The 15,815-nt window shown below is 39.5% G+C and overlaps 1 protein-coding gene across 1 annotated transcript; it reads right to left on the reverse strand.

Moving 5' to 3' along the window:
• Nucleotides 1–258: 258 nt before the first annotated feature.
• leng8 (leukocyte receptor cluster (LRC) member 8) lies at nt 259–13,870 on the reverse strand. The gene is made up of 15 exons (XM_036134820.1): nt 13,528–13,870; nt 11,881–12,013; nt 10,533–10,673; nt 9,874–9,951; nt 9,207–9,627; nt 8,928–9,099; nt 8,688–8,858; nt 8,293–8,541; nt 8,045–8,200; nt 7,377–7,671; nt 6,403–6,504; nt 6,234–6,302; nt 6,024–6,153; nt 5,725–5,932; nt 259–4,730 (listed from the first exon to the last, which is right to left on the reverse strand). The coding sequence occupies exons 1-15, from the start codon at nt 13,566–13,568 to the stop codon at nt 4,568–4,570; spliced, it is 2,529 nt and encodes an 842-aa protein (XP_035990713.1). The 5' UTR covers nt 13,569–13,870; the 3' UTR covers nt 259–4,567.
• Nucleotides 13,871–15,815: the final 1,945 nt, after the last annotated feature.

A 15,815-nucleotide genomic window follows, 5' to 3' on the forward strand; every position in this document is an offset into this window, starting at 1 on the left:
GATTCAGGTATTTTGTACCTAATTTTCATGTGACAGTGCTACATATTTTAGATTTTGTCAGACTGTGAATGGTGATAAAGCCTTTTCATTTAATTATTTTATAATTTGTTTGACTTTTACCCTTCTAATCATTTTCACAAAGCTTTACAAACTGAACAGCCTCCATCTTTGTGATTTACTAAGTTTTTGTCTTTAAGTTTAGTTTTCTCTAAATTCTTCTCATTTTTATTTTGCTTATAGACTAACCTTTTTCTTCTCCTATTCTACATACATTATATAGATTTTTGCCTTTGTCTTATACGCATTCTTGCTCTTTCTAAGCATAAAAACTACTTTAGTAGTCATTGTTTTACTGTAGATATTACCCTTTTCTTACTCCTAACAGGTGACCTTTATGACTTTTTCACTTCCTGTGCTGATATTTTACTGCTTGCCTGTCTTCTTTTGCGCTTTCCTCTTTTTCTGACTTTATGTAAACAAACATGCTCTCTATGGGACAGCTTATTCTGTTCCATTTATTTATTTTTTACATCTAATTCGTTATGGTTTTCTTTATCCTTGATTTGTTTCCAGTTACCAGACATTCCACTTTAAACAGAATACAAAAGTCTGAAAAATGTTGTGAATCTTGTAGCATATTTTAAGTTGAACTCAAAACTACACCATTTTACTCATTTTCCACATCGACTTAAAACCTTTTCTTTGATTTTCTATAGGTTCTACATCCGTTTGCACCTGCTAAATATTAGTTCATTAATGCAAAATGTTAAGATTATCGGCTGTAATTTTGAATGCATTTCAGACCTGAAGGCATTCTCTCCCATTTGCTGTTTTTTTTTTTTTTTAAAGTATGATGTTTTTGTTTCTTTACTTTCTTGTAATACCAATACCATTGTATGCATTTCTTAAAATTAATGTTTTAAACCAATGTAAGGAAATGACAACCTTCAGCAAACTCTGGTCGCATTTGTCTCAGGTCCTCCAGTCAATAAATGTGACGAAGCATCTCTCCTTTATGGTTTACTTGTCCACCAGTTCAATAAGTGCTCAATAAAATAAATAAAAATACACAAAACAGAACCGATGCTGTTTATTCTTGAATTTTATTTCAAAAAGTATTTACACAGTATGTACAAAAATGGCAACGCTCTCAGATCTGTATAGGAGTGGAGAAACGGGGAGAGGGGGGCTTTGCAGATAAACCTTCAGCTTGTTAGTGTGCTGCAACACAAACTATTAAAGCACTGCAGATGTAAATACAATACTTACTAGTCAGGGTGACAAGTTGCACACAAAAAAATGCTCACAAACAATTTGACATAAAAAGGAGAAGAATGAAAAGAGAAATCCTGGTTAGATGTTCGGTGAGGAGAGAGTTTCATGCAGGTGGTGAGAATAAGAGAAAAATATATGAACAGAGCAGCAGGGAAGAAGTAGCAGGAAATGGAAAAAGCAAAAGGGAAAGGAGAAAACGTAGTGTCAAGGGTCAAGAGGGGAGTTTTGAAGACTTAATGAATACGGGACAGGAGCAAAAACATGAAATAAAATGAAAACATGAACATGACTAAACGGAGAAAATAAATAAATAAAGGAAAAACGTGTTCAGTTAGTCATCTAGGGGTGAATTCTTTAAATTGAGCCTGAGGTGTGCACAATTTAAACCTGTGCAGAAACTTTACAATAAAGATCAATGTCATTAACATGTGGAGGTCGTCTCTTATCCTATGAGCACATTTCATAAACCTAAACAATGTAGACTGTAAAAAATGAATATATGGCAAATCAAAATGTTCTGCATGTCCAGACACATTTTTTTGTGAGGAATCAATCTTAAATAAACTTAAAGTCTGTTAATCTTAGAATATAAAAGAAAGAAAAAAAGAAAAAAAAAAAGAAAACCAAACCAGCACGTTTATGCAGATTAGAAAAACAGTAAATGCACCTGGACAAACAGAAATCAACAGTCATTAACAGAGCATCGATTTCAACACTTTAAACCAGCATCTTAAATATTTGGATTAGCAGCATAAAAAAATCACATGAGCAGTAGGACGTTTAGCACATTTCACTGCGAGGAGCTCCTGTGCATTTAACCAGCTGCATGGCTGCAGTGTGAGCAGGTCAACTCAGGACTTCCTCACTTCTCTCAGGCAGCCTTCTGGTGGAGCTTCACCCACTTTTTCCACTCCGTGTGCTCCTGCAATGCAGCAGTGCTATGAGCTGAAGAACGAGAGACGTGGTGGTGTGTGGGGAAAGAGGTTCGGGAGGGGGAGGGGAGGTGGTGGTGGGGGGAGTCAGAGGGCAGGGTGAATGAAGGGGGAAAGAAAAGACAAGTTGAAATAGTTGTCAAAAGCATCTGGTCATATTACTGATCTGAAGACACAAGAACGGTCTCTGTGGTTACCGATCTGCTGTGAAAGCTTTAAAATGTGAAGCTGAGTCACATTTTCCTACATGTTCTGAAACCCTGGCATCACATCTTAGAAACGATCTGATGAAACGGTCCGACGAAAAGCTATCAGGCCGTCTCATCAGATCTCTCTAATCCACTAGACACGGTAAACAAAACAAAAAAAAACAAAAAAAAAATCCACACAACACGCAGTCCAAGCCTCCCATAAACATCTGAAATTAGGTTGCTTAAATCATATGAAAATAAAGGAGATCTTAAACTTACCCAGGTGTAAACAACAAAAAAATATGCACCATCAAAACGGGGGAGAAAAAAAAAATCCAAATATGATACAATAATTACAATATTTAGCTTGTACAACAAGCCTGCATCTACTCCTTCTGTATTCAAATACAAGTCTAATACACTGAGGTCAACATCTGCCCTGATAATAATCAATACTACTGAGATCAAGTGTCCCAATGAGGAGAACATCCACCTGGAGTTTAAATCTCAGCAAGGTAAGATGATCTTCACAATAACGTGACGAGCAGCAAAAAAAACATCAGTTTCTATGGCTTTTGGGCAATTTACTACAATTTAGATTAATTCTACCTTTAAAGTACGCAATCAGCAGGACTAGCTCGTCGTATTGATGGTGGTAAAACGTTGTTTCCTAAATATTGCGAACATATCATGACAAACTGAAATACTTCCACAGTGAGACAGCTCTTCCATTTACAGTCCAAGTTTCTGTACTTTAAATAACTGCAGTTTTTATTTTACAAAGGTGATAGAAACAACAGGAATTTGCAATAGCACGGATCTGCACTCAGATCGCTGAACCCTTCAATTAAATTAGTTTAAAACTTTTTTGGCGTAGAGTGCATATGTGCTGCAAAAAAAAAAAAAAAAAAAAAATCTGCAATCTCAGCAGATCCACCTTTTTGTTTATTTCTGACGACTAAATTTCCGGGACCCTGCTGAGCCAAAAAAAAAATAAAAAATTACCTGTAATTTTTTTTACTCAAACTTGGATACATTTCATAATTATTTTGCCATTCTGTGAAACACTGTTGTCCAAAAAAAAAAAAAAAAAAAAGAGGAAAAACAAAAACGGCTCCAAAGAGCGAAGATGCCTCCGCTGCGCCACCATCCATCTCCTTCCAGAAGTTCCTTTCTTACCAGCGCTGCAGACACCGTGTAGCATACAAACCAGTCGGTTCTCCACCACGGCCCAGTGAGCCCATCCTTTAAAGCGGATTCTCCATGGCGGCGTTTCCGCAGAGCGATGGCTGCTGACGACCCCGACGGACGACGAAGAGCCCCATCCGTGCGGTCCGGCAGGACGGAGACGCGGCGGCTCCTGGACGCCGGTCGGACCTTTTACCTGAAGCCGACGGAGGCGGGACCTCATCCTCTGGGCGGATCCACTTCTAGAAACTTTGCTCTTGACGAAGAACGCTTGGCATAAAAAGTCAGTGCTTCTCAAGATGGGACTTCTTTGCTGTGCCGGCGTTTTCTAACAGCTCGGAGGAAGAATACTGGAACGGCGAATCACGCCTCAGTCCGTTTCTTTCAGGTAGACGGCGCCACCAGCGGGCAGGGGGGATGCCTGGCGGGACATACAAACCACCACCTTTCCCTCCTGGGAAACGAGGGTCATCTCCTCAGTCTCTTAAGGGCAACCGGTCGCACCAATGCCGCCCTGCAGGCTTGAGAGCGCGGCGAACGACTTGATGGGGAGCAGCCGTTTGAGACTTGGATCTTCGAGTCTTTCAGCTGTTGACTTGAGGAAGGAAAAAACATAACAGAACACTGTTAGCACTAAAATCTGTGAGGGGTGAGGGGAAAGGATCCACGAGGCTGAGCTCCCTGGTCTAGATGTGAATAGTCAGAGCTGAGATTACTTATAAAACTGTTCCCTCTCTGGTTCGGCCACTTTAAAAGTGAGTTTAGACGTACTTGAATTGTTATTCAGCTGTTTTCTCAGTGTAAGACAAGATCATCTGTTGATATGAGGTCTAATGACTGAGTGTACTGGTGCAAATCTATATGGCTATCACTGCCTGCTTCTAAACTATTGGAGGTGTCTGAAGGGCAGTGCAATGAAAGTAAGGATCTGTGATCCCTCTATCTCTCTCTCAACAAGGTTACCCCACCACCCCCCCTCCCTCAAGAAGCAGCCAGACAGGCTGTGCTAGCTTTGCAGTCTATCTTTTGGGGGTCAGAAGGGGCAAATGTAACACCTAAACCAATTAAAAAGGCCATACAGGAGTCTAAACATGGAAAGCCCAGAGTTTTCTGCACATATTGGACAGGAAGGTCGGGTCTGAATCTGTGAACAGAGAAGGAGAGGAAAGGAGACACGTCAGTTAAACATGAGATAAGGTAAATGTGCAACATTCAGGGGCATCTTTATAAATACAAATAGCACTGATAAGGCTGGTTGTTCCAGCAAAGTAAAAAAAAACATTTCAACTTTGATATATTCATTACACAGACTGATTTATTTCAGGTTAGGGCTGGACGATATGGATTAAAAAATAAATCTCAGATTTTATCATACCAAATCCGATTAATCGATTTTTTTCCTCCTTTTTGTTTCATAAAAAGAAATTAACGAAATTATTTTAAAACCTTGCTTTTCATGTCAAGCATTTCGTCAGGGAGTTGACCTGAATTCAAAGTGCAACTAAAAACAAGCTGTGAAACATGCCTGTAAAACAAGATGGCTGCCGTGCCATTATAAACAATGAAAATATAACAAAACATTTGCTGCTAGTGGTATTACACATTGAGCTAAGAACAGGCTTCACTGCACTTGTGAACTTCAAACTAAGTTAAAAAAAAAAGGAAATAAGTAAATGAAGTACCTCGTATTATGGTTAAAAAAAAAGTTTCTACTTAACAATATTTTGACGATACATTTGCCTAAACATATATTCAGCATCACATGCTGTTCTCTTCATGGAAACCCAATGAGTGTATTGGCAAAATAAAATCCAGATTTTCCAAAAATGAAATCTTAAAGAATTGTAAGTTCGAATTAATCGATTAAATCGATTTATCGCCAAGCCCTATTTCAGGTGCTTTTTTTTCTTTGTGATTTTTGTATTAATGTTTACAGTGAATAAAAACATTTATTTATGCTTGGAAATGCAAACCATACTCATCAACACTAAACCAAAAAAAAAAAACACTCAAAGAATATCACCAAGGTAATGAATCTAGTTTCACATTTTGAATTTTGTTATGGAAATAAATTAGCTTGCTGATAATCTAATTTCCTGACATTCTCACATGTAAAAGACTCTGGAGTATAAACTTACGTTTTGACTATGGCCCGCAGTGCCAGCTTTCTTTCTCTGTCTACAAACTTGTCAATGAGATATGAAGCCATGCGCGGGGCTTCCCGGTAGAGCTTAAAGAAACGCTGGTAGTTGCCCAACGCCCAGGCAGCACGCAGCGCTAGAGCGTGAGCCACACACGCGTCTGCCCGCAGGGCCGGCGTCAAGTACACCAGCTCAGTGATCTGATCTGGAAGGAAAAAGTGGCAAACATATAAATAAAGACAAAAAAAAAAGGAAAATACTCTCAAACTAGGTCTGAAACACAGATGTAAGCTTACCTCCAGAGTTTTTAGTAAAGATGTAGTACAACAGTCTATAAGCTGTAAACTCTCCAATATTCTCTGAGGGGTTGTCCTTGTACAAGGCCTTCAGTTGAGTCTGGCACTGGTTGAACTCCTCATGGTCTCCCTAAAAGCCAAATAATGATGATTAAAGAGGACAGAGTCATCTCAAAAATAAAAAAATAAAAAACTACAGAGAAATCTCACTTTTTCCAGGGCAATGCGAGCGTGGCACTCATACACTTCCACCGTGAAGTCTGTCCGAACTCCTTGAACCTACCAGAAACGAAGAGCAAACGATTTGTTTAAATTTAACTAAAAAAAATAAAAGACATTAAAATGGCAGCAGGACAATTTAGGAGCAAAAAAGACAAACCGTGAGGTCCTGTCGTATGGACTTCATCTGCTCACATGCGTAAGCGTAGTCCTGATTAGCTTTCCAGTGGGCCTTAACCGCCTGCAAGGACTTTCTAAGCACCTGGGTGAAGACGAGGGCAGAAACAGGTCAAGATCTTTTGTCTCTTAAGGACACAAGTGTTGTTTACATAGAAACCTCCAATTTACATTGCAAGGGCTGCAGATGCAGACGAGCAATTTTAACAACCACTAACGGAAAGGAGCTTCTTTTACTAAACTAATTATCTCTCGTTGGAAGTAGGGCGGAACGATTTTGGAAAATAATCTAATTGCGATTTTTTTTCTTAATATTGCGATTTAATGCGATTTTTTTTCCCAGTTTAATTTATCATGTCTTTTTAAACATATACAAACAATAAATCAACTTGTTTCCTCGCTGTGCTAAAAGACCCACAGCATCTAAACTCAGAGCAGAAATTATTGTGTTCTGCCTACGATATATTTAAACCAAAATTGCAATTTTGACTTTTCTCTGCGTTAACCACAAGCAACAAAAATGCCCTCTAAATAAAGATGTTTGTAAACAAGGACTATTTTAAACAAGAATTTTTAATGTTTCTATTAATCAGAATATTATTCAAGAGAACAGCTTTTAGTTGATTTGGACATCAATCCTTGTTGAACATAAAGTCCAACCAACAAGCAAATCTATGTATTAAACTGATTGACCAGAACCTAATGCTATGTATGATTATATAAACTCTAAAACAAGTAATAAAAATAGATTATCTCACAGCTGCAACTGTCTTCCCTTCCATATGGAGGTAAACCCACTTTAAACATTTTACCAACACCTAAAGGACGCTTCTGATTCAGTAATTGTTACATAGCCAAAAATTGCAGACCTCTGCGATTTGGAAATTGCTGCCACACGGGCGGCTGAAGTTGTTAGCCATAGTTCCGGAAGCAGACTTCTGCATGTTCTTCACCTACCTGGACGGGGCGGACAGTGGAAGGGTCGGGGGCACAGGTGAGCCTCAGGTAGGACTTGGTGATGTCCTGGCATGAGCCCACGATGGGACAGTCCTCCCAGCTGAGGCCTTCCTGGGTTCCATCGGGGAGATCCAGAGAATTGATGGAGAGGACCAGCGGCTCGGAGCGGAGCTGCCTTTGGAAACGAGCCGCTCTGCTTTGCTTCTTAGCTTCCCTGTTCGGGTCGTGGAAATCCATGCCGGCGTTGCCCCCTTTCCTCTTTTTCCCAACATTAGAATTCGAATCGTCCATGTTTCTAAAAAAAAAAAGACACGTTTAAAGCGTCAAGTTTTAGTAAAGCAGAGAAAGACAACAGAAAACATCAAAGAGGAACTCAGAAATCAGCTGGTGATAGTGACTGGACGCTTTTCAGCTTATTTATGTTGAAACTCTGCGACAATTTTTGGCCCTCGATTTTAAAGAGTAAAACAGCATTTCAGAGTGACTACTCTGTCTCAAACAGTGTGATGTTGCCTTTATCTTTAATATAACAACCACAGCAGGATGGCTACCAATTAGTTCTTCAAAAAAAAAAAAAACACATCTGCTGCTTAAAGCTTTAAGAAAATGGCTCATCTGTGCATCACTTAAAAAATAACCTTATACAACTTTAAAGAAATAGAACTGACCGTCTTCCTCTGTTGGCCTTTCCTCTTCCTCGGCCTCTCTCCCCGCGGCCTCTCTCCCTGTCATTGCCACGACCGCGTCCTCCTTTCTGTCCTCGTCTGGACAGCTGAAGCTGCAGGTCACTGGATATGCTGCTGTCTGACTGGGAGCCAGAATCACTGGGAAGGAAGACGTACGACGCTTCAGCACCCGGCATACAGCGCGGCCCGAGCGTTCGGAGCGGAGGAGTGGAAAAAAACCTGCTTCTCACCTGCGTCTGTGTCTTTGGTTGCTTCGGTCTCTGTGTCGGCCGTGCGAAGGCGACGGCGAGCGGGAGGAGGACCGCGACGAACTAGACGACGGGCTCCGCTGGGAGAAGATGTTCCTGTAGTTCCCCAGCCTGTGGCCGATTCCTCTGCCCCGTGAAACAGCCCCCACTGTGCTCCCGCCGCGGATCATGGAGCTGTCCGACGTCCTCTGGGGCTGAACGGCTTCCCAACGAGACTGCTTGACCTTTAACCTATGGAGAACAAAAGAGCAGCGGCAGGTGGAGACACAGATTAACCAACACATAATGGTGTAGCTGTATTTATGCTGTCTGGTAACGGTTTTGTGCTGCCTATGGGAGCTTTTTTTTAAATGATTTAAAGCCAGAACTAAACTCACTCTGGCAGCGGCTCACGGGTCCAGTCGATCGTGTAAGCCGAGCCGTCCTTCAGCCGCTCCTGGAGGACCTCCTTCAGCACCTTCTCCGTACGATCCTTGTCTTCCTCGGTTTCGCAGGCGGTGAAGCAGCGCTGCACGTACTCTTTCATCGCTTGGGGCCAATCCTGGGGCCTGGGGAGGGATTTTAGGTCAGTAGCCGTTCAACCGATTATGAATCAGAGGAAAGGACGTGCGTCTCACCGCGTCTGGGCAGCTCCTGCGGCGGTGCTGGCAGTAACCGGCGAGGAAGGCGTCTGATTCAACCCGGTGGACTGTTCACCCTGCTGGAAAGGCTGACCGGGGACGGGGGAACACTGAACCTGATAGGGCCTCTTGGAAATATTAAATTTAACAGGGGCGGTCCCCGGTGCCTCTGTCGGAGCAGAAAATGTGAAGCATGTCATTATTTTCATTTTTCTTCCACGATGAATGCAACGTAAACTCCAAGGTGAGAACAGGAGAAAAACAACAAAAACGTACGTTTCATGCGGTGCCAGAGTTGCTGTCCTTGTTTTTGGTTTTTGTTCGCCTCTCCCCGGCCCGGCCCAGGTGAGTACTGACTCTGCAGTTGCTGCTGCTGCTGCTGGGAATTATTCTGGGATGGCTGGTAGGTGTTGGGGGCCTGGAAACTCTGGCCGTAGCTGGGCCTTCCCTGGGAGTGATTGTACACTTGCATTTGGTTTGGGTCACTGGGTGGGTATGACATGCTACTGTTGGTACTGTACGAGTTCTGCGAAGTAGGCGGGGCATACTGGGAATTAGGAGGTGGGGGGATGGGTGGGGGAGGAGGGGGGTTCTCTGAGGTGTTTGGGCTCTGGGGCGGCTGGGGAGTAGCGGGTGGGGGGGGCTGTGGTTGGGAGTAGTTGGGGGTCTGGTCTTCCATTCCAGGCACAGGGGGAGGCTGTGAAAACCAAGCCGTGGAATCAGGACAATCTGAGATAACCACACATCCAACAACAACAATAAGACTGAAGGTCTCGCGTCTAATTTACAAATCTGTCCTCGTGTCGTGACTGCTTTGTGAGGTACTCGGGATTTATTTGTTTAATCCAGAACTGTCCATACTACAACTTAAACTTCTTATCTGAAAGTAAAAGCATTTCAAAGTTTTACTTCAAAGGAAGAGAAAAAACATAACTCCACATACCTGTCCATTAGATGTTGGAGTTCCTTGATATGGTCCTGGAGGTACACCATACTGATTTGGTGGGTATGCAGTTCCATACTGAGAGAAAAACGACAATGGAAAGTCTTGACTTTCACTTTTGACAGCTTATTTACGGTTTTAGTGAAGTACATCAGGTGTATTGGCATCACATGGTAAAATATAGCATATTTAGAATATGTTGCATTGATCCAATCAAAGCAAAACAGCAACTGTTTCTCCTAATTATGTGCAGCCTTAGTTTTAGCACCAACATTGCACATTCAAATCATAAATTCAGCCTGTTATGCAATAATCGTGACCATTTACATGCTAGTTTCCCTTTAACTGATCAGGACTGTGTCTTTGGACACTTCTGCTGTCCCTTTAAGATTTAAACTTTAGCGACATTCTGGAAACAACTCCCCTCAAAGCTGAGGAGTTGGGCTTTGTTGAACAGGCGATTGTCCTACTTTGCTTCTTTTGTAATAGTACGAGTAGAAAACTAATGATAAGACTTTAGTTCAATTCAACTGCTAGCCAAAATAAAAGATTTCGAATTACTCCAACCATAATAACATCAGATATAAAATTCACCAATTTGTTGGTTCAGAATAAATCTGCTAAATGCCGTCTAGAGAATTTATTTTTTCTGTACTCACAGGTCCTACGGGGTAGTAGTAGTTGTAGGGGTATGTGTATCCAGGATAATGCTGCTGAGTTTGCTGGTACCATGGATAGTACTGCTGCTGCTGCTGCTGGATAGCAGCCGAGTCGCTGACTGCCGGCTGGAACTGGCCCGCCTAAAACAGTGCACACAAAAAGCTGTTGTAATAACAAAACCAACAAAAGGATTCAGCCGGAACAGCAAAAAAATAAAATAAAAACAAGATGCCTTTGTTAAACCCACAGGATAATTAGAGAGTTTCCATACAACATATTAATGATAATGCCCTCATTTATCACGCAAGTGAATATATATTTACTGATCAGATAAATTCAGATATGTGTCGTTTATTTCCTTCCATTTTTTTAAGACTTACAGTTTTGGTAAAAAGTTGGTTGAATAAAAGGCTCGAGTTTGAATTCAGTGTTCTTTATTTTAAGCCACAGGATAAATGGCCAGGGACGCACTTAAAATGTTTTGAATTTTGTTGATAATTATCGATATAGATAAATATGATTTCTATTTCATCTATATAAGATAAGATAAGATAGTCTTTATTGATCTCACAATGGAGAAATTCACTCATCACATCGGCTCATACAAGAAGGTTCAGAGTAGGGAAGGTGCATTCAGTTATATACAGTGAATCTTCATATATACAATGGATCAGAAAGAATACCAAAAAATATAAAAAAAGGAAATAGGAATGGGCATATGATGTCTCATTTACATTCTTAGTGGTCTATATATATAAACATATCTATATACTTAAATATATACATATATCTATGCGCCTACTTACATACGCACCTACGCGTATGTATGTGCATATACATTGTATACATTTGTACATACATGTGGGCTGACTTATGTTCAGGTGGTGATAGCAGAAGTCACTACATCAGGATTATTGCACGGGTTGTATATGCTTTTTTTCTATATCGTCCAGCCTTACTGGCCTTAATGTCAGAGGGTGAGCAATGTGGATTTAAATGTTTATCATATTTTGTATTTTAAAATCATTTTCATTGTCAATTGCACAGCTACAAGTAGACATCAAATGCATTGAATCATATGTTAAAATACATTTATTTAAATTATGTTTTTTTGGAACAAACATTTAAATAGATATTGCAAATTTAACTTGGTTTAAGTCAGGAAGAAAATCTGGAGACTTTGCAAAAACAAACAAAAAAAACAACAACATAAATTCCCAAGATCCATCAAACGCTTAGTTACAGATATAATACAGATTTAGGCTTAAAATAAAGCACAGGCTCATCAATTTCTCAAGTGTGAAACAGGATTTAAATGTAAAGAACCAATGGAGGTGAGGAACAAACCTCTGCTGCGTTTCTGCTGTCTTGTGCATTCTTAGCAGACGCCTGATTCTTGTTGATCGATGCCAGAGCTTGTCTTGCTTTCTCCCATTCTGGATTTTCATGAACATGAACATCTCCAGCAGTGCCATAGGACCTACATCAAACAAACACATAGTTGGGATGAGTTTAAATTTATTTTCGCTATAAAAACTGCATCAGCTGAAAAGTAATCGGATCGGGACATCAGTCAATCTAAACTGTTTAAGAATACAACCAATTAGCCCACAGATGAGGTTCACCAAAAGACCCCTGCTAGAGGGGAGTGTTAAAAGAACCACAATAAAATAAAATAGGCATCAAAAACATCTATACTTGATGACAGAGAAATTCAACAGAATTTTTTTAGCCATAAATATAAATAAAACCCAAAGTGTAAAACCTGAAACCTTTTGTTTGTGGTTTATTTATCCTGTTTCACAAGCAATAAACCAAGATAGCTACAGGAGACACAACTTTATGATTGCGTTGCAAAACTGGCTCAGAAGCTTTAGGTTTCAATTTATATGAGGGAACTTCCTGATAATTATTGTAGTTATACTACAAACAGTGAGTCTGAAGCTGCATTTCACGAACCAAATGCTGGGTGGACGATTTGGCCTCAGGCTATAAATTTCCTGTTGTAAACACATACTCTAAGTGAAATTCATTTTGTTTGTTCCTCCTCTATTCCAGTTAACACGGCTTGGTGCCGTTTGATTGACGTGAAAATGAAAGTAACTACAATAACAAAAAAGGACATTTAGCAAAATAAAGAAAACAACGAGTGAAATAACTTGTTAACCACTAGATTTATTAGACATAAATATTTCCTTTATATAAAAAAAAAGGTTTTTAATCCATGAAATTTTGTTTTATTAAGAGTCCTTTAATAAGGACATAAACAACACAGGATTTCGTTTTTTTAATACGCGACATCTTCGAATCATTTGAAACTCTTTCAATGTTCTTATAGATGAAAAATGTTTGTTTTAACAAAGAACTCTTCCGAAAATGTTGCAAACATACCTAACATTTATGAAATGCCGGGCACACAAAGATGGCATTATATATATATATATATATATATATATATATATATATATATATATATATATATATATACACACTTTAGAAAATATGTAATAGGTGGTGGTGGGTATCTAATACACACATGCTTTTTATCTGTTTTCACCTCATTTACCAGGAAATTTATCTTGGTTATCTTAGAAATGATGCGTCAAAAACTAACATTTTGTCATATATTTATACGGCTTATAGCTAACTTTTCATTTTGAAAGCCTGGACGAAGGTCAAGTCTCTCAACATCACGTTCATCACATTAATGTGTACAGTAATTAGTCCAGTATGTGATAAATACAGTGTCACTTGGTCAAAATGCGTCACACAGCTCAATGGATCGCAGTGTATGCGGTAGAGTTTAGAGATATAAACGCAGCTAACGCGTTAGCCTCACCAACGGCCTAGACGTAACGTCAGCAAATCTCTTGTCAACGGGGCATAAAAGTTCATGTCATTACCCGTAGTCAAATTAAAAACAACACACACCAAAGACAGGCCGTATTCAAACGACGTTTACTTTAACATCCGTGTTTTAAAACTGTGACCTACCAGTTGGTTGTAGGTGTAGGCTGAGCCGTGTTGGCCGCCATTTCAGCACAGGTTAGCAGTTAGCGTCGGAGCGCTAACAGGAAACCCTCGGCTAACGTCGTTAGCCTTAGCTCCCCTAAAATCCCTCAGAAGGCAAATTAAGACTAAAATCCAACCTGCAATGTAAGTAACAGTGGGGACAAACAGCTGACCGCGAAAGGCAATTACCTAAACAAAGAAACAAAGCGTTAATACACCCTGACACAAGCGTTAAATTAAAAAAGAAAACAAGTAGACGTTGGCTCGTCAGTTCCTTCTCCGTAGCGGAACAGCTCAGTCTGAGTGAGCCGACTGCAGGGATACAAAATGGCAGGTGAGAGAAAACAGGCCGAGTCAACCAATGGCCGTTCAGAGGGTTTTCTCTCCCGGCGTAGTGTCTTACAGGCAGAGCTGCGACACGCATGGTTCCTGTATTCTGTCCCTCATCTCAACACCCTCAAAGTAATACATTTGAGGTTTTAAGTTTACCTCTGAACGGTATTCATTGCTTGGTCTATTAATTAAACAAAACTAAGCGACCTGGTAGTGCCTTAAAGGATTAACGCGGGGCATTTTACACCATATTGGAAAGGAAATTGTACACAACCTGCATTGTAAAAAAAAAAGAAAGAAAAAAAAAGTTAATACAACAGGCAGGGAATTATACAGAAGACGAGTTGTCAGGTGTTTCTTACAAATTTGCCTCTGTGTGCCTGTATTTACACTTCAAAACTATGTTTTGAAGCAGGAAATATGGAGGAGTTTGATAAAGCCCATATGTTATGGTAACAAGGCGTAAACAAAATATAAGATGATCTGATGGATGAAACTGTTGATGGCCAGAAAGAGGATATCTAGGCTTATCAAGATGCTCCAAAAGCCGTATGGTCCATTGTCAATGATTTTTGTTTTTAAGTTGGAGGCTTCTGTGAAAACTTTAGCTGTGTCCTGCATGTGCTGTTAAACTTCTGTTTATGTGAATAAATAAATTAAAAAGAGTATCATTTTCAATGGAAGCCCCTTCTAAAAATGGCTAATAAACAGTTAATAAAACTTGTACTGTGAACCCTGGGGGGATTGTACAAACAATTATGTTGACTTAAAGTTTTAAACTGGAGTTTTCTCTTGGGGATGGCTGGGCAAAGTATTGATTCTGTATCAGTGTGTGAAAAGTGCCTACGGCTGCCATTAAACTGCTCACCAAGGTTAAATAAAGTGTTTACAGGGTGATTAGTAAAAATAAATAACAACATCATTTATCAGGGTATTTTTTTAGTATAAATCCATATAAATAGAAAGTTTTTAGTGTTAAGAATCTAAAGTAAACACATGTAATACAGTTAAATCTGAGATATGTTTTTTTTTTTAAATGAAGAATATAATAAAAAAAACAGATGTTGAATTTAACTTTATATGTTTTTCTGTTTCACTGGGGAATAGATACACATACTTTCACTTGATGTAAAGCAGGAATGACAAACTGCAAGCAGACCTGTACTTTTTCATGTTGAACTTTGACTGACTGTTGCATGACTGGTCGCTAGTCATGGTCTTCATCTAACTCTTCATTTCTGTGGGAGCCAGGCATTAGGTGTGTTGTAGTTTAACAATAACTTAAGTTTATACTTGTCAGAAGTTTATATTTTAAGCCAGATATCTACTTGCACTTCATAAAAACACAGCCTTTTTTTTAACTTACTGTTTGATTTTAAATCAGATTAAAGTAGTTACATTTTTGGCCAGTTAATATGACCAAAATGATTTCTATTTCCTAAATACCAGAATGATGAGAATAGACATTTTTAAATACTTTATTAAAATTCAGAAGTGTACATATAATCAGAGATAACTGTGGCTTTAAGCTATTTCAGATATATCTGGATATTCAGATATATCTGAATATCCAGATGAAAATATGGTAGCTTTGTCAGTAATTAGAAACAAACTTGTAGATGTATATCAACTTAACACATTAAACAAACTGCCTCTTTGTGTGACATCATTCAAATAGCTAAAGAACCTCCACAAGTCTGGGTACAATTTCCACTTTTGTGCTACGTTCATCTATTCAAATAATTATATGTAATTATAAACATGTGATCGTCCACGCTTCATAATATTAAAAACGTACATGGGTTTCATCCCCCAGATATGAACGTGTTTTGGTGAGAAATGTGAGCATCAGTCACAAAAGCAAAACGTCTGCTGAAGAAGCTGACTGAAGCTGATAAGAGAGCATTCTTATGAACATTTAAAGATGTCTTCAACTG

The sequence above is a fragment of the Fundulus heteroclitus genome, chromosome 3, assembly GCF_011125445.2.
Source record: "Fundulus heteroclitus isolate FHET01 chromosome 3, MU-UCD_Fhet_4.1, whole genome shotgun sequence".
In the NCBI taxonomy this organism is placed as follows: domain Eukaryota; kingdom Metazoa; phylum Chordata; class Actinopteri; order Cyprinodontiformes; family Fundulidae; genus Fundulus; species Fundulus heteroclitus.